Source organism: Leucoraja erinacea, chromosome 1 (assembly GCF_028641065.1).
Source record: "Leucoraja erinacea ecotype New England chromosome 1, Leri_hhj_1, whole genome shotgun sequence".
NCBI lineage: Eukaryota > Metazoa > Chordata > Chondrichthyes > Rajiformes > Rajidae > Leucoraja > Leucoraja erinaceus.
Window position 1 is genome coordinate 114,640,825 of NC_073377.1, and position 25,462 is coordinate 114,666,286.

At 47.1% G+C, this 25,462-nt stretch overlaps 1 protein-coding gene across 2 annotated transcripts in view; it reads left to right on the forward strand.

The window, feature by feature from the left end:
- The first annotated feature begins 241 nt into the window (after positions 1 to 241).
- fam13a (family with sequence similarity 13 member A) overlaps positions 242 to 25,462 on the forward strand; it is a 229,745-nt gene continuing 204,524 nt past the window's right edge. The window contains exons 1-2 of one of the 2 annotated variants that reach the window (XM_055641629.1): positions 242 to 1,638; positions 16,037 to 16,226. In XM_055641629.1, coding sequence (XP_055497604.1) covers positions 1,612 to 1,638; positions 16,037 to 16,226 — 217 coding nt within the window. In that variant the 5' untranslated portion in view covers positions 242 to 1,611. The remainder of the gene's footprint in view (positions 1,639 to 16,036; positions 16,227 to 25,462) is intronic. The other variant, XM_055641636.1, reaches the window with a different exon arrangement.

Genomic DNA, 25,462 nt, shown 5'->3' on the forward strand with positions numbered 1-25,462 from the left:
AATGATCACCCATCCACTAGTTCTATGTTATCCCAGTTTTCCATCCTACACATGTAGGCAGTACAGTGGTGCAGCAATAGAGTTGCAGCTTTACAGCGTCAGAGACCCGGGTTTGACCCTGACTGCAGCTGCTGACTGTCGGGTGTTTGTACATTCTCCCTGTGCATTCCCCTGGGTGCTGCAGTTTCCTCCCACACTCCAAAGATGTACAGGTTTGTAGGTTAATTGGTTCCAGGAAAATTGTAAAACAGTCCCTTGTATGTAGTGTTCGTGTGCGGTGATCCCTGGTCAGCACAGACTCCATGGACCTATTTCCCGGCTGTATCTCGAAAGTCTAAAAGTCTAATGAGGCCATTTACAATTTTACCTCAACCAATTAACATACAAACCTACACCTATTTGGAATGTAGGAGGGAACCGAAGCACCCGGAGAAAACCCACGTGGTCAAAGGGAGAATGTACAAATTCCATGCAGACAGCACCCTTGGTCAGGATCGAACCCAACTTGCCCATGCTGACAACAATGCCGCATCTACACTAGTCCTGCCTGCCTGCATTTGCCCATATCCCTCTTATCCTGTCCTATCCATGTATCCAAATGGTTCCTAAGCATTGTGATGGTACCTGCCTCAACTACCTCCTCCAGCATCTCATTCCATACACCCACCACCTTTTGTGTAAAAAAAAGGTGCCCCTCAGGTTCCTATTAAACTTTCCTCCCCTCAACTTAAACCCATGCCCTCTGGCTCTTGATTCCCCTACACTGGGTAAAGGTCTCTGTGCATTCACTGGTTAGCACGCAACAAAAGCTTTTTACCGTACCTTGGTACAAGTGACAATAAACTAAACTAAATCAAACTAAACTATAGGTCAAAATGTGTCGGAAGGAATTGGTTTATACTGAAGATAGACTCAAACTGCTGGAGTAACTCAGCGGGCCAGGCAGCATCTGTGGAGAATAGGAATAGGTGATGTTTCGGGTTGAGACCATTCTACAGTCTGAGAGTCAAGGGAAAGGGAAACTAGAGCTATGAAAAGGTAAAGTAAACCTATCAACCGCTCAGTCAGCCTCTCCCTATAGCTCAGTATCCTTCGTATAGCCCTAATACAGTATCCCTTAGTATTAAACTATAGCTTCCTACATCTAAAACTAGCAAGGTTTGGGGGGTGAGAGGGAGGATATGTTGATGGGGGAACTTTCTCAGTCACAAACTGTCCCGCCTGCTGAACTGTTTGAGGAATTTTTGCTTTGCGGGTGAGGGGTATGAAGGAAGAAACAATCCCTGCCGGATCACGTGACCTGATGTCAGGCTGGCAGTGACTAACTGTGGATCATATTTCCATCCCGGGAGCAGCAAATCTCTGAGTGTGCCTGTGTTGTTTGGATACTGGCTGCCGGGGACTGTTAATGGGAAGGATTTGACGCGCTTAAAAAGTTCAGCAAGTTTTCAGAAGCCCAGAGGCCTTCTTTTCTCTGTGTATGTCTGGGGATCGCCATCGTTACAGCTCAACTGACCCTGATCGCCAACTTCCTTGCCTCCTTCCAGCTCCGCTGCATGGATTTGTCCATCTCCAGTTGATCGAGTTCTCCTCGGAAGCATTTCCTGGAAAATGGGAGCAGGAGCGATCACTGTCTGTGTGAGTACAGGCTCCACATTGTGTTTAACAACTTTGTAAACTCTGCTGCAGAGTTTTGACTGCAGCTGCTGTTTATCCCCGGCATCTCCTTACACTGCAAGGAGTCCCAGCCTTTCACACCCCAGCGCTGAGTAGTAGCTGTGGTTAAACGTTTTCATTTCAAATCTCAGTGCAGTAAACGTAGTTTCTCGTTGAGGAGACGTCAAAGAATGTGTGGAGCAAGAGCAGGATGCCAAGCAAGTTATAGAACACAGAACTCAAGAGAGAGCTAGATAGGGCTCTTAAAGATAGCGGAGTCAGGCGATATGTGGAGAAGGCAGGAACGAGGTACTGATTGTGGATGATCAGCCATGATCACAGTGAATGGCGGTGCTGGCTCAAAGGGCTGAATGGCCTACTCCTGCACCCATTGTCTATTTTCTAACACACAACAGCTCCTTTGGCCCTTAATGCCTATACTTAACTTTTGACCAATTTAATCTGATCTCATCTGCATGTACATGATCCATATCCCTCTACTCCCTGTGCTTCCATGTGCCGATCTAAAAGCCTCTTAAACTCCCCCACTTTCTATGTAAAAAAAACCTTGCCCTGCGCAACTCCATTAAACTTTCCCCCTCTCACCTGAGGGTAATGTTGAACATTTCAGCCCTGGGGATAAAGTTTCTAACAGTCTACCCTATCTATGTCTTTACATGCTTCCTTGGCAGACGTGTTCAAAAGCTCACTCAAAGAGGTGAGTTTTTGAGCAAGGGACTGGTGGAAAAGTTTATGGAGAAAATTCCAGAGTGTGGGTCTTGGTATGACTAACCACAGTGAAGTTCTTGTGCATGGTACATGGATAGGATAGGAAAGGTTTAAAGGGATATGGGCCAAAAGTGAACGTGGGTCTTTCTTAGATGCGGCACCTTGGTCGAAATGGATGAGTTGGGCTGAAGAACCTGTTTCCATATAACTTGATAATGGTGGTGAAGCGGTGAATATCAGGGATGTAAAAAAAAATCAGGATTGGACCCAGGTTCGATCCTGACTACGGGTGCTTATCTGTACGGAGTTTGTACGCTCTCACCATGACCTGCATGGGTTTTCAACGGGATGTCCAATTTCCTCCCACACTCCAAAGACGCATGGGTTTGTAGGCGAATTGGCTTTGGTAAATTTATAAATTGTCCCTAGTGTGTGTCGGATAGTGCTGGTGTACAGGGATCGCAGGTCAGCGCAGATTCGGTGGGCCGAAGGGTATGTTTCTGCACTGTATGTCTAAACTAAACTGAACTATAAGTTGGAAGGAACAAGAGAATAAGGGATCTGATAATGGTTAGGATAAGCACACAAGAGAAGTAGTCCACGTTTTAGAATACTGTCCCTGACATTCTCCATGAGTGCCACCACCCAACTCCTCGAGTGACCAAACGCATTGATAGTTCCTGGATGTCTATTGAGAAAATAATTGTGTTTAGTTTATTGTCACGCGTACGGAGGTACTGTGAAAAGCTTTTGTTGTGTGCTAACCAGTCAGTGGAAAGACAATACGATTAAAATCGTGCCAAGTACAGTGTACAGATACATGATAAGGTTGAATAGCTGGCATGCGCGCAATACCCTGGCAGCTGAATGCTGGCAACCAAGGCAATCAGGCGGAGGTTTCTCGATACTCAACTGAACCTGTATCTCAGTGTCAGGCTGGCACTGTAGGGCTGGAGGAGAGGTGAAGAGAGGCCAGTGAACCCTGGGAACAGGCAGGAGAATCAGCTCTGTGTTTCCCCTCTGAAAGACACGAGCTCGGGGGGACAGTTGAAGCTGTGGAAACGGAGAGATTGCCCGGTGTTGCAAAAGTACGTTAAGGTGGGTGGGTGGGTTGTGGCGAATGGAGTTGAAGAAAACATAATTTTTCCTCTTTGTGTGAAGTTAGATCGGTACAAATGGGAGCGTAGGGATTGTGACCTGGCAGTTGGACTATCTACAGCCACGCAATGGCCCCTTGAAATTTAGTTTAGTTTAGAGATACAGAGTGGAAAGATACAGGCCGTTCGTCCCACCGAGTCCGTGCCGACCATCAATTTCCCGTACACTAACATTATCCTACACACTAGGGACAATTTACACCTTCCTCTTGCGTTTGAGGCAGCAGAGGTTATGTAACGCACTCCAGGCGCTGTAGCCAGTTCAATGTGCTGTTGTCAAGGGCCGTGAGGTCTACCCCTCCACCAGGGGGGCGGAGGACAGCGCAGTCGAAAATGACGTGCTGTGCTGATTCCTGGTCTACTCCACACACGCAGGCTGCTGATGAACGCAGCCCCCAGCGATGCATGTTGGCGTTGAACCGGCCGCCCCCTGTACGGAGCCGGTTCAGGGCGACCCACTCTTGGCGGGGCAGGTCTGAGCTGGGTGGGACTGTGGTGTTCGGTGCAACAGTGAATTGCGGAGGTCGTAAAGTCTGTTCCCAGCTGGTTCTCCATGCTCCTAGTGTGTTGAAACCGGAGCCACAGAGGGTCGCTGCGTGACGGGAGAGGGGGAGACAAGATGACAGGCGTTGAGGTCCCAGTTGCTGTGAGTCCTGGTCTAGGTGGTGCAGAGAATGTTTGGCATCCGATGTGGCCTTGCACACCAGCCTGTGGGTGAAGTACTCCCTGAGAAGCTTGGCGGGTGCGATACCTGCGAGTACCGGTAGAAGACCCGTCAGGGTAGGGCGTAGACAGCCGGTGATGATCCGCATGGTGTCGTTGAGGATAGCGTCTAGCTTGCTAGTATGAGCACTGCGGCACCATGCTGGGGCGGCGTACTCAGCGGGGTTGTACACGAGTGCAAGAGCACTGGTTCGGAGAGAAGTCCTGGAGCCCCATGACGATCCAGCCAAGCAACGCAGGAGGTTGTTCCGCGCCGAGACTTTAGAAGAGCTTCAAGGTGTTGCTTGTAGGTCAGCTGCCGATCTAGTTTCACCCCAAGGTATGTAGGAAATGGGTTATAGGGTAAGGGTGAGCCATTGAGGGCGACGGTTGCTGGCGTTGAGCTTCCTTGTTGTTCAGGTGAAAGGCCGTTGTGGTGGTTTTTGCCACACTCAGTTTTAGTCTCCAGGTTTTAAGATAGCCCGTGACAAGTTCCATATCCGTAATTTACAGAAGGCAGTTAACGTATAAAACCTGCGCGGCTTTGCAATGTTGGAGGAAACCGGAGCACCAGGAGAAAACCCACGCGATCACAGGGAGAACATACAAACTCTGTGGAGACAGCATCTGAGGTCAGGATTGAGCCTGGTCTCCGTCACTGTTATGCCCCTGTCCCACTTAGGAAACCTGAACGGAAACCTCTGAAGACTTTGCGCCCCACCCAAGGTTTCCGTGCGGTTCCCGGAGGTTGCAGATGGTTGCCGGAGGTTGCAGGTAGTGAAAGCCGGTAGGGACACTGACAAAAACCTCCGGGAATCGCACGGAAACCTTGGGTGGGGCACAAAGTCTCCAGAGGTTTCCGTTCAGATTTCCTAAGTGGGACAGGGGCACAAGGCAACAACTACCGTTGCACCATTGTACTGCCCCGTCATCTGTCCAGTTATCTCCCCAGCGAACTCAATGTCCAGTTTTGCTTGCTAGTGCTCCAGTGACATGTCTTGGAATGCTTTGCTGAGTAAAGGTATACTTTCCAGTGTGCCACAACATCGAGAGGTTGCAGTAAAGTGGCACAAGCTGTGCATTCATTATTGAAAGGTGTAAAACAGCCTGTGTTCCAAATCGGAAATAAAAACAGAAAATCTGGTACACAAGGAACTGTAGGTGCTAGTTTACAAAAAAAACACGATGTGCTGGAGTGACTCAGCAGGCCAGGCAAGCATCTCTGGAGGACATGGATGGGTGACGTTTCAGGTTTGGACCCTTTTTCAGACTGATTGTGGTGCCGGGAGTGGGGAAGAAAGCTGGAAGTGAGGAGAGATAGGACCAATCCCGACGAGTGATAGCTGGCGAAAGAAGGAACTGCAGATGATGTTTTGCAAAGAAGGGACACAAAGTGCTGGAGTAACTCAGCAGGTCAGGCAGCATATCTGGAGTGCATGGGTAGGTGATGTTTTGGGTCGGGACCCTTCTTCAGACTGAAGTGTAGGTGGATACAAGTGAGGGGAGGGGGGGTGTTGGGTGGGCCGATGGATGGACAGAGATGAAAAGACAAAAAAATTAAGATACGGATAGAAGAGTTGTGAGTATGAAGCTCGAGGAAGTAATGTAGGTGGGACGGGAAGGAGAGGGGAGAAATGTGGGCGAGTCCAGGAAGGGCTTTGGAAAGAGGGGGTGAGGGGTATCAGGATTCCTGTAGATATTCAGAAGGTCTGGCAACTTCTGTGGAGAGAGAAACAGTTATCATTCCTTTGGTTCTTCAGGATTGGAAAAGTCAGGAGATAAATGTGTGTTTTAGTCAAAGAGGAGGCGGGGATGTGTGGGGTAGGATTATCCCTACGAAAATTGCTTTTGGTGTTGATATACGGCCTGCGGGAATTAACTGGGGCGAGGTCACTGAGTATTTGGAAAGGGAAAAAAATATAAATTCTGGAAGTTTGAGCACACGGAAAATGCTGAAAATCCAAAATGAAAATGAGTCTTGGAAATCAGATAGAATCTCTGAGAGGAATACTGGGCTTCTGTGTAGTTAACCATGCCTGAACTCCCTGGAGGAATGTAAACAGATTTAATATTAATTTTACTTTATTGTCGCATGTACCGAGGTACAGTGAAAAGCATTGTTGTTGCATGCTAACCAGTCAGCGGCAAATCTATACATGATTACAATCTGGCCTCCCACAGTGTACAGATACCGGATAAAGAGAATAGCGTAGAGTGCAAGATAAAGTCCAGAAAAGTCCGATTAAAGATTTCTAAGGTCTATGAGATAGATGGTAGCTCAAGACCACTCTCTAGTTGGTGATAGGATGGTTCGGTTGTCTGATAACAGCTGGGAAGAAGCTGTCCCTGAATCTGGAGGTGTTAGTTTTCACATTTCTGTACCTCCTGTCTGATGAGAGAGGGGAGAAGAGGGAGTGACTGTGGTGAGACGGGAGAGGGAAGAAAAATATTGTGGATAGTTTAGGTCTGCCACTGCTTATTATTTTCAGTGATACAGTTAATTATTTCAGAATGTTGCAAAGAACATATTTTTTTGATGTGGTTCTTCAGTGTTGTGGATGGATGAGAGAGGCTGGGGCGGTTCTCTTTGGAGCAGAGAAGGTTAACGTGACGTAACATTCCGATGAAGCAGATGGCTAGGAATTGTTTCCGTTGGCAGAATGATTGGGAGAAGAGGAATTTTTTTTTTTCTAAACAGCAAATTATAACCCAGAATGCACAGTTTGCCAGCAGAGTGGGAGCAGATTTAACTAAAAACTTCCAAGAGGGAATTTGATAAATGTTTGGATTGGCAAACGTTTCTACAGGGAAAGAGCAGAATAGGGGAAGTAACAAAACCACAGTTTTAAAGAACGGGCACAGGAGTGATGGGCCAAATGGCCTCTTTTCAACTTTACGAGCCTATCAGGCTGATTGAATTCAATTTGTCTGGATAGATCAGGCTGTGAGCTGTGAAGCCACTGGCCACTACAGATACACCACAGAAAGTGCACAGTTGGGTTGTGTCATCGCTTGGTTTGGGATCAGCTCTGCCCAAGATCACAAGAAGTTGCCGAGAGATGGAGATGTAGCCCAGTCCATCACACAGACCAGACTTGCCACCATTAACTCCATCTACACTTCCCGCTGCCCCAGGAAAGGAGCCAACATAATCAAAGATTGTCATTCCTTCTCCTGCCTGCTCCCGTCCGGCTGAAGGTGCAGAAGCGCACACCACCCGCTCAGGAATAACTACTTCCCCTCTGTCATCAGACTTTGACCAGTCCTTCCATAAGCTGGGGTACTGCCCAATTCACTGCTACCTCATCACTTCGACATTGGATTTTGTCTAAGGAACTGATGTACTCCAATGCTGAGAATTATATTCTGCTTTCTCTATTATCCCATTAACTCCATCCATTGTGCGAGTTTGAACTGATTGTATTTGCGTATGGTATATCTGATCTGTTATGAGAGCATGTAAAACAAAGCTTTTCATTGTATCTAGGTACACGTGACAATAATACACCTTATCCTGAACCTAAACTAAACCTAAACCATGACAACAAAACTTATGTGCTCCCGCTGGTTGTCTTGTTCATGATAAGGATCATAGACCAAGATTTCTCTGCCTTGTCCCATGTTTGGTTAATATAGACCATAGAACAGTACAGTCCCTGACCAATGGTGGCGCAGTGGCACAGCGGTAGAGTTGCTGCCTTACAGCACCAGGGACCCAGGTTCGATCCTGACTACGGGTGCTGCCTGTATGGAGTTTGTACCTTCTCCGTGGGTGTTCTCCAGTTTCCTCGCACACTACAAATACATGCACATCTTCTGGCTTCTGTAAATTGTCCCTAGTGTGTAGGATAATGCTTGTGTCCGGAATGATTGTTGCTCGGCGTGGACTCGGTGGCCCGACGGGCCTGTTTCCGCACTGTATCTCTAAAGTTTAAAGTCCAAAGTCTAGAGTACAGCATGAGAACAGGCCCTTCGGCCCACAATTCCCATGCCGAACATGATGTCAAGTTAAGCTGATCTCCTCCACCTGTGCATGATCATCTGGTTGTATCATGGGCTTTCCAGCAGGCTAGAGAATAATAATAATAATAATAATAAGTTTATTTATATAGCACATTTATAGTCAATTTTCATTGACCCCAAAGCACTTTACATAATTTAAAAATCAGTTCTATACAAAGCATAAAGACGGGTTAACAAAATAATAAAATGCATAAACAGGACACAACATGTAACATAAACATCCACCACAGCATTCATTACTGTGGTGGAAGGCACAAAAATTTTTGGTCGTCCTCCTCCATTCCCCCCCCCCCCCTGGACAAGACCAGAGTCCAGAGTCCAGTCCAGGATCGGTCTTTCCTCACCGGAGACCGCGGCTTCAAGATTGTGTAGGCCGCAGGCTGGTGGTTGAGATTTAAAGTCCCCGCCGCAGCCAGAAGCATTGTCGAAGCTCCCCCTCCAGGGGTGATGGTAAGTCCATGCCGGGCCCGCGGTAGAAGTTATCCGCGGGGCCGGCAATGGCGGCTTCTTCTTGCCCCTGCGGTCTTCCCCCACGAGGGATCCCGGGCTGTAGATGCCGCAGCAGCTGGAACTCTGCAGACCGCGGCTTCAGGCTGCGACTTCAGGCTACCGGCTGCCCCGGGCCAGTGAAACGGAGCACTCCCCTCCGGCGAGCCCCAGCGAGGGCTCACCCGCTCCACGCCGAGTCCACGCTGCGCCTGCCGCTGAAGCCCCGGGCACGTCTCCGGGAAAGACCTCGCCGATCCTTGATGGCAGGCCACGGGGGAGGCGACCTGGAAAAAGTCGCCTCTCCATGGAGGAGGCGACCGAAGCGGTTTCCCCCTTACACCACCCCCCACACAAAACCCCACTAAATACACACTTTAAAACATACTAAAAATAAAAAATAAAATTGAGGCTGACGCGCTGCTGCCATGGCTGCCGCCAGAACAGCGCCCCCTTCAATAGAGAAGCCTGAGTTCAGCATAGGCACCAATGCCAGCCCCAGCTGGATGATACCTGGGAGGGTCAGGCTTTCTTCACTCTCTGCCACGTTTGCGGGCTGGAAGAGTCTGTGTTCCACGTGTATATGGAGTGTGTGAGGTTGCATCACCTGTTCCTTTGTCTAAAGGGCTGCTCCTTGCCTTCTGGCTGCATTTCTCACCCACCACCTTCATCTTTGGTCACCATGTGCGTAGGGGAGAGGGTAGGGCCAAAGATGTCCTGGTTGGGTTGCTCCTGGGCCTGGCCAAGCTGGCCATCCCCGAGAAATGGCGTCAGGCGGAAGAGGGCTCTGCCCTAGCCGGCTGCCTGCCCCTTTTCTGGGGTTACGTCCCCGCCCGGGTGGTACTGGAGAGGAACTACGCCCTGTCCACGCACACGCACCCTAAGGGATTTCCGGGACCGCGGGGATCCTTGACAAGGATTGTAACATAGTTGTATAATAATTTATTTAGTATATTTGTTGGTCTTGTATTATGGTGGTGGGTTCTGTTTGTTTTATTGTATTGTATATAATGTTTTAATATTTGAATAAATATTTTTGATTATAAACAAAGGTTGAGTTTGAGTATAGTTTAGTTTATAGTCACGTGTACTGAGGTACAGTGAAAAGCTTTTTGTCGTGTGCTAACCAGTCAGCGGAAAGACTACACATGATTACGATCGAGCCATCCACAGTGTACAGATAGAGGGAATAACGTGAATAATATTGCAAGATAAAGCCAATGAAGTCTGATCAAAGATAGTCCGAGAGTTTCCAGTGAGGTAGATAGTAGTTCAGGCCTGGTCTCTAGTTGTGAGCAGATCATAGAAGGTTTGTCCTCATGGTTTAGCTTTGGTTTACGTTCAGGATAAGGTTTATTATTGTCACGTGTCGCTAGGTACAATGAAAAGCTTTGTATCACATGGTCTCTAAACAGCCAAGATATAGCCTACACAGAAACTTGAGTGTTGAGGGCAGGGCCTCAGTCTCATTTAGTGAGGAACCCGGCCACTTTGAGAGTCGACCTCCCATTGAGACTGGGAAACTGGCTGGTGTCCATGAAAGAGCTTAACAGCCCCGAGCTCCTCCCCTTCCTCCTCTGCCTTTCTTCAGCCATGAATGAATCGACCTCCCACCAAGAATGGGAAACTTGGCTGGTGTCCAGGTAACACCTTAGAAGTCCTGAACCCCTCCTAATCTGCCTCCGGCTTTCATACCAGTGGAGGAACTAAACCTGGCCCTGCCTTGAAGCTGAGACTGCATTTGCATGCCTGTTTGTTGCAACTTGTAAAAGCAAGGCTCTCATAGAGGCATAGAGCTTGGAAACAGGTCCTTCGACCCAACCTGTCCACGCCAACCAACATTAGTTTAGTTTATTATCACATGTACCGAGATACAGTGAAAAATATTTTTGTGTGCTAACCAGTCAGCGGAAAGACTTATACATCAAACTGTCCACAGATGCAAGATAAAGTGAATAATGTTTAGTGTAAGATAATGTCCAGCAAAGTTCGATTAAAGATAGTCCGAGGGTCTCCAATGAGGTAGATGGGAGGCCAGGACAGCTCTCTAGTTGGTGAAGGGAGGATTCAGTTGCCTGATAACAGCTGGGAAGAAACTGTCCCTGACTCTGGAGGTGTGTGTTTTCAGACTTCTGTACCTTTTGTCTGAGGGGAGAGGGGAGAAGAGGGAGTGTCCGGGGTGAGACTGGTCCTTGATTATACTGGTGGCCTTGCCGAGGCAGCGTGAGGTGTAGATGAAGTCAATGGAAGGGAGATTGGTTGGTTGGTCTGGGCAATGTCCATCTCAATATCTACACTAGTCCCACCTGCCTGTGTTTGGCCCATATCCCTCTCACTTTGGAGCCTGACTGTATTTAGGAGGTTTATTAAAATTAAAATCCTTCATGTACTTCCTTCAAGTCTTTGGGTTTGGGGGTAGAGGTTTAGGTTTTATTATTGTCACGTGTATCAAGGTTTGTTTTGCATGCTGTACATAAATACAATCAAGTCAAACTCAAGTACAATAGGTAGAGCAATGGGTACAGAATGCAGAATATAGTTCTCAGCATTGTAGTGCATCAATTCCATGGACAGTCTAATGTCCACAATGGGGGTAGCGGTGAATCGGACAGTACCCTAACTTGGGGAAGGACCATTCAGAAACCAGATAACAGACGGGTAGAAGCTAGCGCAGAGTCTGGTGGTGCGCAAAGCTGCTGTCCTTTCTGTGAGGGGCGGAGAAGAAGGAAGGACGTGTGGAACAAGTCATTGATTATTTTGGCTGCTTTTCTGGGGCCGTCGGGTGTGTAGATGGAGTCAGTGGTAGCGAGTCTCTCTTGGACCACTTCAGCCCCACAGTCTTTCATGGTCAGCACGGTGGCGCAGCGAAAGATTTAAGACGTACAATTTTGTCCGTTAATTGGCTTCGGTAAAAAAAAATTGTAAATAATTCCTAGTGTATAGAGTCGTGCTGGTGTATGGGGTGATAACTGTTTAGCGTGGACTTGATGGGCTGAAGGGCCTGTATCCTTGCTGTCTAAAAGTCTCTGCTCTACTCCATTTCCTTCACCTGTGCACATTCGACGTGAATCACTAACCCGTCAGAAGCTGGGCTTTCAGCTCCCGAAGATCTGTGTTCTGAAACTTGTTGTCATAGAGGCATACAGTATGGAAACAGACCCTCCAGCCCAACCTGCCCACACTGGCCAGCATTTCCCAGCTACCCTAGTCCCACCTGCTTGCATTTAGCCCAAATCCCTCCAAACCTGTCCTATCCATGTAATACTTGTAGTCATACAACACGGAAACAACTCCTTCAGCCCAACTCATCCATGCTGACTAGGATGTTTCATTTAAAGTAGCCCCCATTGGCCTGTGTTTGGTCTGTATCCCTTTAAACCTTCCCCAATCCATGCATCTGTCTCTGTTTCCGTCTCAGTTAAATGCTGTTATAGTTCCTGTCTCGATTATCCCCCCCCAGCAAGTTGTTCCCTAAAAATACCTCTCATTCCTTTGCCCAACTCCATAAAAACTACTAATCTACTCAAGCCTCTCTCCTGGCGTCAAAGCCAGTCTGTTAATATTCCAGTGCAGCACCTTTGGGGCTTGTTCCATGAAAGGTGCTAAACAGCATGTTGTTGTTCTGATTAGTGCTGTGTGTTGCTAATCATTGATAGGGATCATTAGGAGACTCAGGAATCAAGGCGGCACGGTGGCGCACCGGTAGAGTTGCTGCTTTACAGCACTTGCAACGCCAGAGACCCGGGTTCGATCCTGACTATGGGCGCTGTCTGTACGAGTGGGTTTTCTCCGAGATCTTCCGTCTGTACCCACACTCTAAACACCTACAGGTTTTTAGGTTAATTGGCTTGGTATAAGTGTAAATTGTCCCTGGTGTGTATAGCATAGTGTTAATGTGTGTGGGGATCGTTGGTTGGTGCAGACTCGGTGGGCTGAAGGGCCTGTTCCTGTGCTGTATCTCCAAAACAAAACAAAACCTAAACTTGACTAATTACTATTGTGGTAACGTATCCAATCTATAAAGGAAATACTGCAACACAAAACAGCATTTAGTGTGGGAAGACTCAAATTGCAAAGCCCAAGAGATGACCAATGTGGAAACAATATTGGTGGCTACCAGAGTGGAATGAAGTAACAACTTGATCCCATGTGTTTTAGAACATCAAGTGCTGGAGCAACTCAGCAGGTCAGGCAGCATCTGTGGAGGACATGGATTGGCGACGTTTTGGGTCGGGATCATTCTTCAGAATCTGAAGACCGGTCCCAACCCGATATGTCATCTATCCAAGCCCTTCACAGATGCTGCCTGATTTGCTGAGTTACTCTAGCACTTTGTGTTCTATGCATCTGCAGTTATAGTCATACAACATGGAAATAGGCCCTTAAGAAACATAGAAGATAGGTGCAGGAGGATGCCATTCGGCCCTTCGAGTCCGCACCGCCATTCATTGTGATCATGGCTGATCGTCCCCAATCAATAACCCGTTCCTGCCTTCTCCCCATATCCATTGATTCCACTAGCCTCTAGAGCTCTATCTAACTCGCTCTTAAATCCATCCAGTGATTTGGCCTCCACTGCCCTCTGTGGCAGGGAATTCCACAAATTCACAACTCTGGGTGAAAACGTTTTTTCTCATCTCAGTCTTAAACAGCCTCCCCTTTATTCTAAGACTGTGCCCCTAGTTCTGGACTCGCCCAACATTGGGAACATTTTTCCTGCATCTAGCCTGTCCAGTCATTTTATAATTTTATATGTTTCTCTAAGATTTCCCCCTCATCCTTCTAAACTCCAGTGAATACAAGCCTAGTCTTTTCAATCTTTCCTTATATGACAGTCCCGCCATCCCAGGGATCAATCTCGTGAACCTATGCTGCACTGCCTCAATCACAAGGATGTCCTTCCTCAAATCAGGAGACCAAAACTGTACACAATACTCCAGATGTGGTCTTACCAGAGCCCTATACAACTGCAGAAGAACCTCTTTACTCCTATACTGAAATCTTCTTGTTATGAAGGCCAATTTTCCATTAGCTTTCTTCACTGCCTGCTGTATCTGCATGCCAACTTTCAGTGACTGGTGTACAAGGACGCCCAGGTCTCGCTGCACCTCCCCCTTACCTAATCTAACCCCATTGAGATATTAATCTTCCCCTGCCGCCAAAGTGGATAACCTCACATTTATCTATATTATACTGCATCTGCCACGCACCTGCCCAGTCACTCAACCTGTCCAGGTCACCCTGCAACCTCCTAACATCCTCTTCACAGTTCACACTGCCACCCAGCTTTGTGTCATCCGCAAACTTGCTAGTGTTGCTCCTAATACCCTCTTCCAAATCATTAATATATATGGTAAACAGTTTCTGCCCCAACACCGAGCCTTGTGGCACTCCACTCGCCACTGCCTGCCATTCTGAAAAGGACCCGTTCACTCCTACTCTTTGCTGCCAACCAATTTTCTATCTAGGTCAACACCCTACCCCACCCAATACCATGTGCTCTAATTTTAGTCACCAGTCTCCTGTGTGGGACCTTATCAAATGCTTTCTGGAAGTCTAGATACATTACATCCACTGGCTCCCCTCCATCAATTTTACTTGTCACATCCTCGAAAAATTCCAGAAGATTAGTCAAGCATGATTTCCTTTTCATAAATCCATGTTGACATGAACTAATCCTTTTACTGCTATCCAAATGCCCCATTATTACCTCTTTAATAATTAACTACAGCATCATTCCCACCACCAAAGTCAGGCTAACTGGTCTGTAATTTCCCGTTTTCTCTCTTGCTCTTGAAAGTGGGATAACATTAGCTATCCTCCAATCCTTCTGCCCAACTCATCCATGCAGACCAAATTGCCCCATCTAAGCTAGTCCCATTTGCCCATATCCTTTAAAACCTTCCTATCCATGTACCTGTCCAAGTGTTATTTACATGTTGTTTTACATAGTGCCTGCATCAACTACCTCCTCAGGCAGCTTGTTTCATATACTTATCACCCTCTGTGTGAAAATGATGCCATTTCCACCTATTTTCATACCGGCCCTTCCACCTATTTTCATATCATCCGCAAACCTGGCTACAAAGCCAACAAAATCCAAATAATTAATATACACCATAAAGAGTAGCGGCCCTAGCACCGAGCCTGCAGAATTCCGCTAGTCACTGGCAGCAAATCAGAATATGCCACCTTTATTGCCGCTCTTTGCCTTCTGCCATCCAGCCAACGTGCTATCCGTGCTATCCATGCTAGATTATCCCATGGGCTCGCATCTTCTTAGTAGTCTCACGTGTGGCACCTTATCAAAGGGTTTCTGACCTTCTAGGCAAACAACATCTACTGACTGTCTGTCCTGCTATTTACTTTTTCAATGAATTCCAACAAATCTATCAGGCAAGACCTCCCATTTGGAATACCATTGTTTTAAGAATAGGTTTATTATTGTCACATGCCAAAGTACAGTGAAAAGCTTTATTTTGAATGCTATCCACAAATCAGATATTACTAGACACAAATACAATGACGTTAATTATAGTTTTAAGGTGAGGGGGGGAAAGATTAAATAGTAACCTGAGAAATATCTCAGTTGCACAAAGGGTAGTGGGTATATGGAATGAGCTGCCGGAGGAGGTACGTGAGACAAGGACCATTGCAACGTTTAAGAAACAATTGGCCAGGTACATGGATAGGACTGGTTTTGAGGGATAAGGGCCAAATGCAGGCAGGCGGGACTAATGTAGATGGGATATTTTGGTTGGTGTGGGCAAGTTGGGCTGAAGAGCCTGTTTCCACGCTGAGTGACTCTGTGGCTCTATAACTCTCTATAAGTTGCAATGTGGTCACTTCTAATCTATATTGTTTCCATGCCTAATGTCATGACCACCCCATTCTGCCCACTAGCCCTGGTCGTCAAGCCAATTAGTTTGGAGGCTTTTAACTTGCATGCTTGAAGCCTGACGTAGGTCTGATTGTGTGACTGCCAAAGCGCTTCCCACCTGTTCCAATAAAGGGGTGTGAATGTTTAACTTGTGTTCCCAATGGCAACAGGAACAGCCTCTCTCTCTGCCTTTCATTAATGGGATTGAGAAGGTCTCTACCGTCTTTCGAGCAGCCACAGGGGATTATGTTATTTTCTCTGCTCTGCCGCTAATCCTTGTGATCGCTGTGGGGGTTGGGGGTTGGGGGGGGGGGTGTTAGGGGGGGGATACCTGCTGACTGTAGGCCTCTGATCCATGGAGGTGCCCGTGGTTGACTGCTCCCCGTTCCTCTGTTCCTTCCAGCAAAACAAGGCAGCTGTCAAGTTGAAGGAAGACGTGAAGAGGATGATGGCCCAGCCCCTTGGCGCGCAGAGGAGCCGCAGCGTGGGCAAGATGTTTGCCGTTCCTCTCTCCGACCTGCAGCAGAGAGGGCAGATGGACGATGGGATTCCCCTGGCTGTGCGGCATATGGTGGAATACCTGCAACAGCATGGTAAGCAGTACGGTGGCCCAATAGCGTCAAGAAGACCACACTATTGCTTCCCAATGTTATAGCAGGTCTGTACTGCAAAATTAGTACTTCATTGGTTGAAGAACCATTTAGTTTAGGCACAAAGTACTGGAGTGACTCAATGGGTCAGTTATGCAGCCTGACCATCCAGGTCTTTTCTCACCTCCAGCGTTTCACCGTTCCCCAACTCCTGCTTGTTGTAGGAACAGAATTTGGTCATTTGGCACATCAAGTCTGCTCCGCCATTCCATCATGGGCGATCTACCTTTCCCTCTCAATCTCAATTATCCTGTCTTCTACCCATAAGCCCTGACACCAGTACTAATTTGCCTGAAGAGTGTCCTGACCTGAAACTTCACCTATCCTTTTTCTCCAATGATGCTGACGGTGCATTTAGTTTAGTTTAGTTTAGAAATACAGCATAGAAATCGGCCCTTTGGCCCACCGAGTCCACACTGACCAGCAATCACCCGTACACTTGTTCGATATTATCCCACTTTCGCATCCTACACACTACGGGCAATTTACAGAAGCTAATTAACCTACAAATCCACACTTCTTTGGGAAACTGGGGCACCTGGAGTAAACCCACACAGTCACAGGGAGAATGTACAAACTCCGTACTTGGCAGGACCTATAGTCAGGATCGAACCCGCTCGAAGGCAGCAGCCCTATCACTGCACCTCTGCGCCGCCCACGTTTGGTGATACAAATTGATGTGTATATAAATCATGAGGGGAATTGAGAAGGTAATTGCAAAGAGTCTTTTACCCAGGGTAAGAGAATCAACAACCAGAGGACATAGGTTTAAGGTGAGATCTGGAGCACAGGAGGCTAAGGAGTGATCCGATATAAGTCTATATAACAAAGAGGGGAATTGACGGGATGAATGCATAGAGTTTTTACTGCAAGGTAGGGGAAGCAAGAATCAGAGGACACAGGTTTGAAATGAGAGGAGAAGATTTAGTAGGAACTTGAGGGGCAACTTTTTTCACTCAGTGGTTGGTGGGTATAAGGAACGAGCTGCTAGAGGAGGTAGTTGAGGCAGGTATAATAACAACATTTACAAGACACTTGGACAGGTACATGGACAGAAAGGGTTTAGAGGGAAATGGTCCAAATGCAGGCAAATTTTGACCAGCATAGATGGGGCATCTTGGTCGGGATAGACAGATTGGGCCGAAAGGCCTGTTTCTGTGCTGCATGACTCTATGACTTTAAATACGTTTCCTTCTCTTTATTCTGCACTCTCTTGGTCATTCAGTTTGTTTCTTTCTCCTTTCTGAATCCACTTGCCATTGCACAGTTCCAAGCCCCAGACTCAGATGTGGACACTTAGACCAGGATATTATCCGGGGAGTGCTGCCACTCCCGCCCCATTGCGGAAGAGGTGTTCCACTGACTTTCTCTGGAATGTCGGAGGATTTGGGAAGACTTGAGAGAAGAATATAAAATGATGACAGGCATGGATGGACAGGCATGGATGGACATGGACCTGTTTCCCCAAGGTGGAAATGTCCACCACTAGAGGGCATAGCTACGAGGGGACACATTTCATGGGGATGTGCGGGGAAAGTTCTTTATACAGAGAGTGATGGGGAACTGGAACGCATTGCCAGTGTTGGTGGTGGAGGCAAATACGATAGTGGTGTTAGGATAGGCTTTAGGATAGGCACGTGGAAGTGAAGGGAATAGAGGGAGATTTATCATGTGCAGACAGACGGGATCAATTTGAAGAGAGTTTGAAATAGGGTCCTGACCCAAGACGTCACCCATCCTTGTTCTCTGGAGATGCCTTTCCCTCTTCCCTCCTCTGGCCAAAGCTGCTGGTGCTGGGGGTGATGGAGATCGGAGCGGTCCTGAGCACGACACAGTTGTTACTTGGCCATTGCAGTGTGAAGATGAGTAGTGGATTCTGGCAATGGGCGGATGTTGATGGGAACTTGGGAGAGTGAAGTGACTTAGAGTAGAAATTATGCCGGCTGGTTGGCACGGACACAATGGGCCAAAGGGCCTGTTTCCATGCTGTATCTGTCTACGAGAAGCACGTAGTGAGATCAAACTCATCATAGCTAAAGGTGTGAGGCAGCAAAAGGTTTTTACTGCTGTTTTTGTTGTATCTCATCTGCAATAAACCCCTGACTGTCTCCCTGTTAATAATTTATCAAATCTGCCAGCCTCTGTCAATATTTATACATGCTCACTGACAATTCTCATGATAGCATGAAAGCACAAAGAAATTGATTTTCTATTGCACATGATCTTGGCAGCAACATTATTGATCTGCAGTTTGCCTGCCTTATACTGGAACTAACAGAAGGATCATTGTCACCTCGTTATCGATTCTTGGTTGAAAATTCTGCAGTGGGTCTTTCCCTCAGTATCCAGGAGGACATTTCAGTTCAAAAGCTGGGCAAACATCGCTAACCTCTGGTAGACTTCTCAACAATTGAGCACCTTTGCTTGGCTTGGGGGACACTCACAAGACCATGGGTCAAATTGCCTCAAGAGGGCATGGTGCCAGAACAAGGGGTCACAGTTTAAGGATAAGGGGGAAATCTTTTAGGACCGAGACGAGGAAAACATTTTTCACTCAGAGAGTGGTGAATCACTGGAATTCTCTGCCACAGAAGGTAGTTGAGGCCAGTTCATTGGCTATATTTAAGAGTGAGGTAGATGTGGCCCTTGTGGCTAAAGGGATCAGGGGGTATGGAGAGAAGGCAGGTACAGGATACTGAGTTGGATGATCAGCCATGATCATATTGAATGGCGGTGCAGGCTCGAAGGGCCGAACGACCTACTCCTGCACCTATTTTCTATGTTTCTAAAGTTGATTTCTTATCGCTCCAGAGACCCAGGTTCGAACCTGACTACGGGGGTTTGTCTGTACGGTTTGTACGTTCCCTGGGTGCTCTGGTTTTCTCCCACACTCCAAACACCTGCAGGGTTGTAGGCTAATGGGCTTGGTAAAATTGTAAATTGTCCCTCGTGTGTGTAGGATAGTGTCACTGGCCGGCGCGGACTCAGTGGGCTGAAGGGCCTGTTTCCGTGCTGTATCTCCAAAGTCTAAAGTTATTGTCAGTAGAACCGCAACAGGATCTCAGGTTCACATTAACACGGTTTCACATTAACATGGTCTGAAGAAGGGTTTTGGCCTGAAACGTTGCCTATTTCCTTTGCTCCATAGATGCTGCTGCACCCGCTGAGTTTCTCCAGCACTTTTGTCTACCTTCGATTTTCCAGCATCTGCAGTTCCTTCTTAAACACGGTTTCATCAGTCTGTTGAAGGGTGTCGAACCAAAGCGCCACCTGTTCCTTTTTTTCAGAGATGCTGCCTGACCCATTGGGTTACTCCAGCACTTTGTTTGTACCATAGGTTATCTCTTCTATGGGAACAGTCAAGAGAGTGAGAACATACCTGTAGGCAAAAAGAGAGCAGGAGTTGCAAATTGCAGAGTGGGAAGAGGTCCACTCCTGGTGGAAAAAATAAAATAAGGACAAAATCAAAAGCTGAGGTAATCTTGCAGATACAGGCACAAAAATCAAGCAACCCAAAGTTGTAAAATTCAGCATTATGATATGATCTAGAAGTGATTAGGAGCAAACAATGAGGTCAAGTAACATAAAATAAAAAAGTGCAAGGGCCCTTACGAGGTAGGTTGGGGGATCGGTTCAAGAGGCTTGGGACTTGTTGGGTACAGAGTGAGTTATTCCGCTCCTCCAGCCTGTATCAGTGTGCCAATTGTGAAGGGTATGGATGTTCCCTTGAAAGGCAGGTTTGTATCGTCAGTCAAGGGTTTGGCCATGTGTGGGAGTTCACGGATCTCAACAAGCTTGAGATTCGAGGGTGTGCGGAATGTGAGAGTGAGGAGAGTGAAGAGAATGGGGCCCACGTCAGGTAGTAAGGCCCCCGGATAGACAGTAAAGGCCATGGACATAAGTAATTGCAGATCCTGGTTTACAAGAAAAAACACAAAGTACAGGAGTAACTCAGCAGTTGGAATGTTTCTTCAGACTGAAAGATAAAGAGGGCCAGAACAAATCAGGGCCGACGACTTCAGGAATAGCCCATTGTTGGCTGGGACAGGGATACAAGGATGAGAACACAGGAACTAATAGAACAACTAGGGCTTGTGGTGGGGGGAGAGAGAAAGGGAGAGGAGAATGCAAGAGCTATTTCAAAAGAGAGAAATCAGCATTCATACCGCTGGGGTTGTACGAAATATTCCCGTCATAGACAAAGGAACAACATTGGCCGGTCTCCAGTTCTCTGGGACGGGGGCTGTGGGTAAAGAAAAAAGAAATATTCTCATCATAGAATCTGCAATCCCCTCTCTTGCTTCCCTCGATAACCTGGGATAGATCCCATCAGGTCCTGGGGACTCATCAACCTTAATGCTCTTCAAGAACCTCAGCATCACCTCCCTCTCAATCTCAACCTGCCCTAGCAGATTTGTGTTCTCCCCACTGATCTCACTGTCCTCCATAGAAACATAGAAAATACTGTAGGTGCAGGTGTAGGCCATTCAGCCCTTTGAGCCAGCACCACCATTCAATATGATCATGGCTGATCATCCAAAATCAATACCGCGTTCCGGCTTTTTCCCCATTTCCCTTGATTCTCTTAGCCCTAAGAGCTAAATCTAAAGGGCCCGTCCCACGAGCATGCGTCTGCATGCAGCGAGCGCGACCAAACCGGAAGCGGAGGCAGCGCGGAGGTCGAATGAGTGACGTGAAGTTCGAGCGAAGTCCGCGGGAAGTTCGCGCGTGACGTACGGCGTCAAGACGCTGCATACGGCATCGAGACGCTGCGCACGCCCATTGAGGCGGTGCGTACGGCCTCAATGCGGCTGCGGGCCGGCAGGCCGTTGCCGCGCGGAATTTTTGAACACGGTCAGTTTTCCGGAGCCCCGCGCGATGACGGAACCAGCTCCGCACAACTCCATACGGCTCCAGCGATCGAAGTGGGACCGGCCCCACGAGGCCGTACGGCTCAAGCGACCACGTTAGGTCGCGCTTGCCGCATGCATTCGCATGCTCGTGGGACAGGCCCTTAACTCTCCCTTGAAAATATCCAGTGAATCCACCACCTTCTGTGGCAGAGAATTCCACAGATTCACAACTCTCTGGGTGAAAAAGTTTTTCCTCATCTCAGTCCTAAATGGTCTACCCCTTATTCTTGAACTGTGACCCCTGGATCTGGGCTCCCCAACATCGGGAATATTTTTCCTGCGTCTAACTTGTCCAATCCTCTAAGAATTTTATATGTTTCTATAAGAATCCCTCTCATCCTTCTAAATTCCAGCGAATACAAGCCCAGTCGACCCATTCTTTCATCATACGTCAGTCCCGCCATCCCGGGAATTAACCTGGTGAACCTACGCTGCACTCCCTTAATAGCTATAATGTCCTTTCTCAAATGAGGAGACCAAAACTGCACACAATACTCCAGGTGCGGTCTCACCAGAGCCCTGTACAACTGCAGTTGGACCTCCTTGCCTCTAAACTCAAATCCTCTTGCAATGAAGGCCAACATGCCATTGGCTTTCTTCACTGCCTGCTGTACCAACTCCAAGTCCTTCTCTTTGGTGAATACAGATGCAAAGTACTCGTTTAGTACCTCGTCCATCTTCTGACTCTAAGCATAGATTCCCTCCTTTACCCTTGAGCGATCCTACCTTCTCCCTGGTCACCCTCTTTGTTTTAACACCATACAAAAAGCCTTGGAACTTCCCTTAATGTGTATTCAAGAAAGTTTCCTTAAATAGTATGTTGATAGTCCGAGTCGTGTGGGGACCATACTGGACCTTGCGTTGGGAAGCGAGCCTGGCCAGGTGACTGGTGCTACGGTGGAAAAGCATTTTGAGATAGTGATCACAGCTCCATAAATTTTCAGCATGTTTTGAATTGAGACAGGTCCAGATGTTGGGGTGAGGTACTTAATCGGGGCAAGGCAGATTTTAATGTCATTCGGCGGGATCTATGGTGGATAGATTGGAAGTACCTGTTATTGGCTAAGTCCACAGATGAGATGTGGGAGTTGTGTAAAGGCCAGTTGATCAAAGTGCAGGATCAGCATGTCCGGTAAGGAAGAGGGATAAGGACTGCAAGGTAAGTGTGTAAATTAATAATAATAATAATAAATTTTATTTATGGGTGCCTTTCAAGAGTCTCAAGGACACCTTACAAAAATTTAGCAGGTAGAGGAAAAACATGTAAGCGGAATGAAATAAATAGTAGAGACATGACTAGTACACAAAGTAAAGACAGAATTCAATACAAAACACAATACGAGGCAATTCAAGCACAGATGAAAAGGGAGGGGGATGTGGGGCTAAGGATAGGCAGAGGTGAAGAGATGGGTCTTGAGGCGGGGCTGGAAGATGGTGAGGGACACGGAATTGCGGATCAGTTGGGGGAGGGAGTTCCAGAGCCTGGGAGCTGCCCTGGAGAAGGCTCTGTCCCCAAAACTGCGGAGGTTGGACTTGTGGATGGAGAGGAGACTGGCTGATGTGGACCTGAGGAACCGTGAGGGTTGGTAGGGGGAGAGGAGGTCAGTGAGATATGGGGGGGCCAGATGGTGGAGGGCTTTGTAGGTGAGGATCAGGATTTTGTAGGTGATCCGGTGGGAGATGGGAAGCCAGTGAAGTTGTTTGAGGACTGGAGTGATGTGATGCCAGGATTTGGTGTGGGTGATGTCGGGCGGCTGCGTTCTGGACCAATTGGAGTCGGTTGATTTAGGTGGAGCTGATGCCAAGGAGAAGTGAGTTGCAGTAGTGCAGTCGGGAGGAGATGAAGGCGTGGTTGAGTCTTTCAGCAGCGGGCGGTGTGAGAGAGGGTCTGAGTTTGGCGATGTTGCGGCGGTGAAAGAAAGAGGTTTTAATGACATGGCGGATGTGAGGCTCAAGGGAGAGGGTGGAATCAAAGATCACGCCAAGGTTGCGGGCCTGGGGAGATGGGGAGACAGTGGTGCCGTCGATGGTGAGAGTGGGGTTATTGATTTTGCTGAGTGTGGATAGCTCGTTCTAAGTTTCCCCCCAGTCTAGTTTCCGTCAAAAACCACTGAATCAAGCACTTGCGCAACTAATCTTTATTTTGACAAAACACAATTACAGTTCAGCTACTGTACCTAACCACCGCGGGTTCGATCCTTGTATCTGCCCGATCAAGCCCTCTAGGCGTCGCTCAAACAGAGACACTCCAGAAGGTCACGCAGTGACCAAGCGCTTTCCCAGAAGATCGACGCAGGACCTCGTGGCAGCGGACCTTTATAGGTCGCCGGTCCTAGAAAGGTCAAACCACATGGTGTGGTCTCTTTACAATCCAATTACAGATATCGATTAACCCCGTACATGACAGACATTTCCCTAACCCAATAATACAGTGACTAATACATTGTATTCAAACAGTGTTTCTCAGAGGAAACAAACATCGCAACATTTGCCCTGATATGCAAGAAAAGCAGGCAAGGCTCAATACCTCATCCAATCAACATTCAGTAACATAAAGCTTTGCAACATTATTTACAATTATTTACAAGGTGTATGTGTGGTTTACGGTCATCCAATCCATTCTATGCATTTTGCACCGAATTGTCAGGGTCTGCAGATATTCCCATTCCCTTCCTGCAGCTTGGATCTAGGCTCCAGACAAACTGGCACCACTGCAGCTTGTCTCAGTTCTAAATAGAGCACTTTCAAATTAACCAAATGACCCAGCAACCCTGAAACCTTTACTCAATTTTAGTCCTAGCCCCTCCAATCTGGCCAGGGTTAACATTCCTTCCTTGATTTTAATCATATATGATAACCAAACAGTCCAATAATCAGCTAACCAGATATACATAAGTGTGTCCATTACATTTCCCATCTATCAGCAACACTACATGATAATGTTTCTTCCCAGAATCTTGTCAAGCTTCCCGTGTTTTCGTGGGCATAGCTTCACAATTTCCATCTGTTGAGTCTTCACCTCCTGAGTTTTCGTGGGCGCGAATTCCCTCCATCCGTGTTGTTGCCCATTCTTCCACCCCTTTCCATAGTCGAACCTATAACCTCTAATTCCTGAAAAACTTGGGACAAAGCAAGTTACCATCCATGCACCATTGCCTTCCAATACATTCACTGTAATTCTGCAATACTATCCTTGTTGCATTTCACTATTCTGCTCTATTACTGTATTCCTAATCCTATTCGGTTCCCTAATATATTCTTTATTACCCTAGGATCAACACTAATCAGCCCTCTCCGTATTCACACGATGTTATAATATGTATATCTGATGATGGTTTCTCATATAAATTTCAGCTGGGTTCAATCCAGATTTCCCTACAGGCGTGATTTTGGTTAAATTGGAACATTTATCATGGTTTGCTTAAAAATTCAGTCTCAGCCTTCAATTTACTATTTTAAATTTCAGTGTCCATCTCATCCTTCTCATTCCTCAGCATTGTGGCCGATCACACCATTCCATTCCAATTCCTGTGGAATTCCCAGCTGTTCAAATTTAAACAATCAATTTCCATATGCTGTCAATTTCATCAAATCCAATTAAGAATGCCAAATCCAGGGACAATTTCTTTTCACCTTGATAATAGAAGCCGCTTTACCATCAAGGGTTAAACAATTTAGATCCATCGGTTAAATATGCATCGGCTCTACTATTCCTACACACATTCAAATGTTCTCCCTCTAATTCACTAGGTTTCTCCTCCAGCACCTCTTCCTTACTATGTTGAGTCTTTACTATGTTGGCTCCGTTCTCAGTCTAGGGGTTCACGCTAACACTAATTCTTAGCTACTGCGTAATTTCTAGTCCGGTCTCTTAAAGGGAAGTCCTGCTACTCACAGTTGCTCTTTTGACCATTTCTAATTTCAACTACACTTTTAATTCCAACTCTCATATTCCCTGAATAATTTCCATGTTACCAGACCTTCCCAAGTTCTATCCTTCCTGATGTTCTCTGAATAATCCTTCCCATATTTGGCTGCCTACCTGGGGATGAGATAATAACAATATCAATTAATAATCAAACTCCAAATATTCCAAAGCCAAATTCCTCAAGTCTGTTCCAAATCTGCAGCTTGCCCTAATTCTACAGAGAGCACTTTCAAATTGACCAAATGGCTCAGCAGCCCTGAAGCCTTTACTCGATTTTAGAGTCCTAGCCTCTCCAATCTGGCCAGGATTAGCAAGTGGAACCATGGATGACCAAGGAT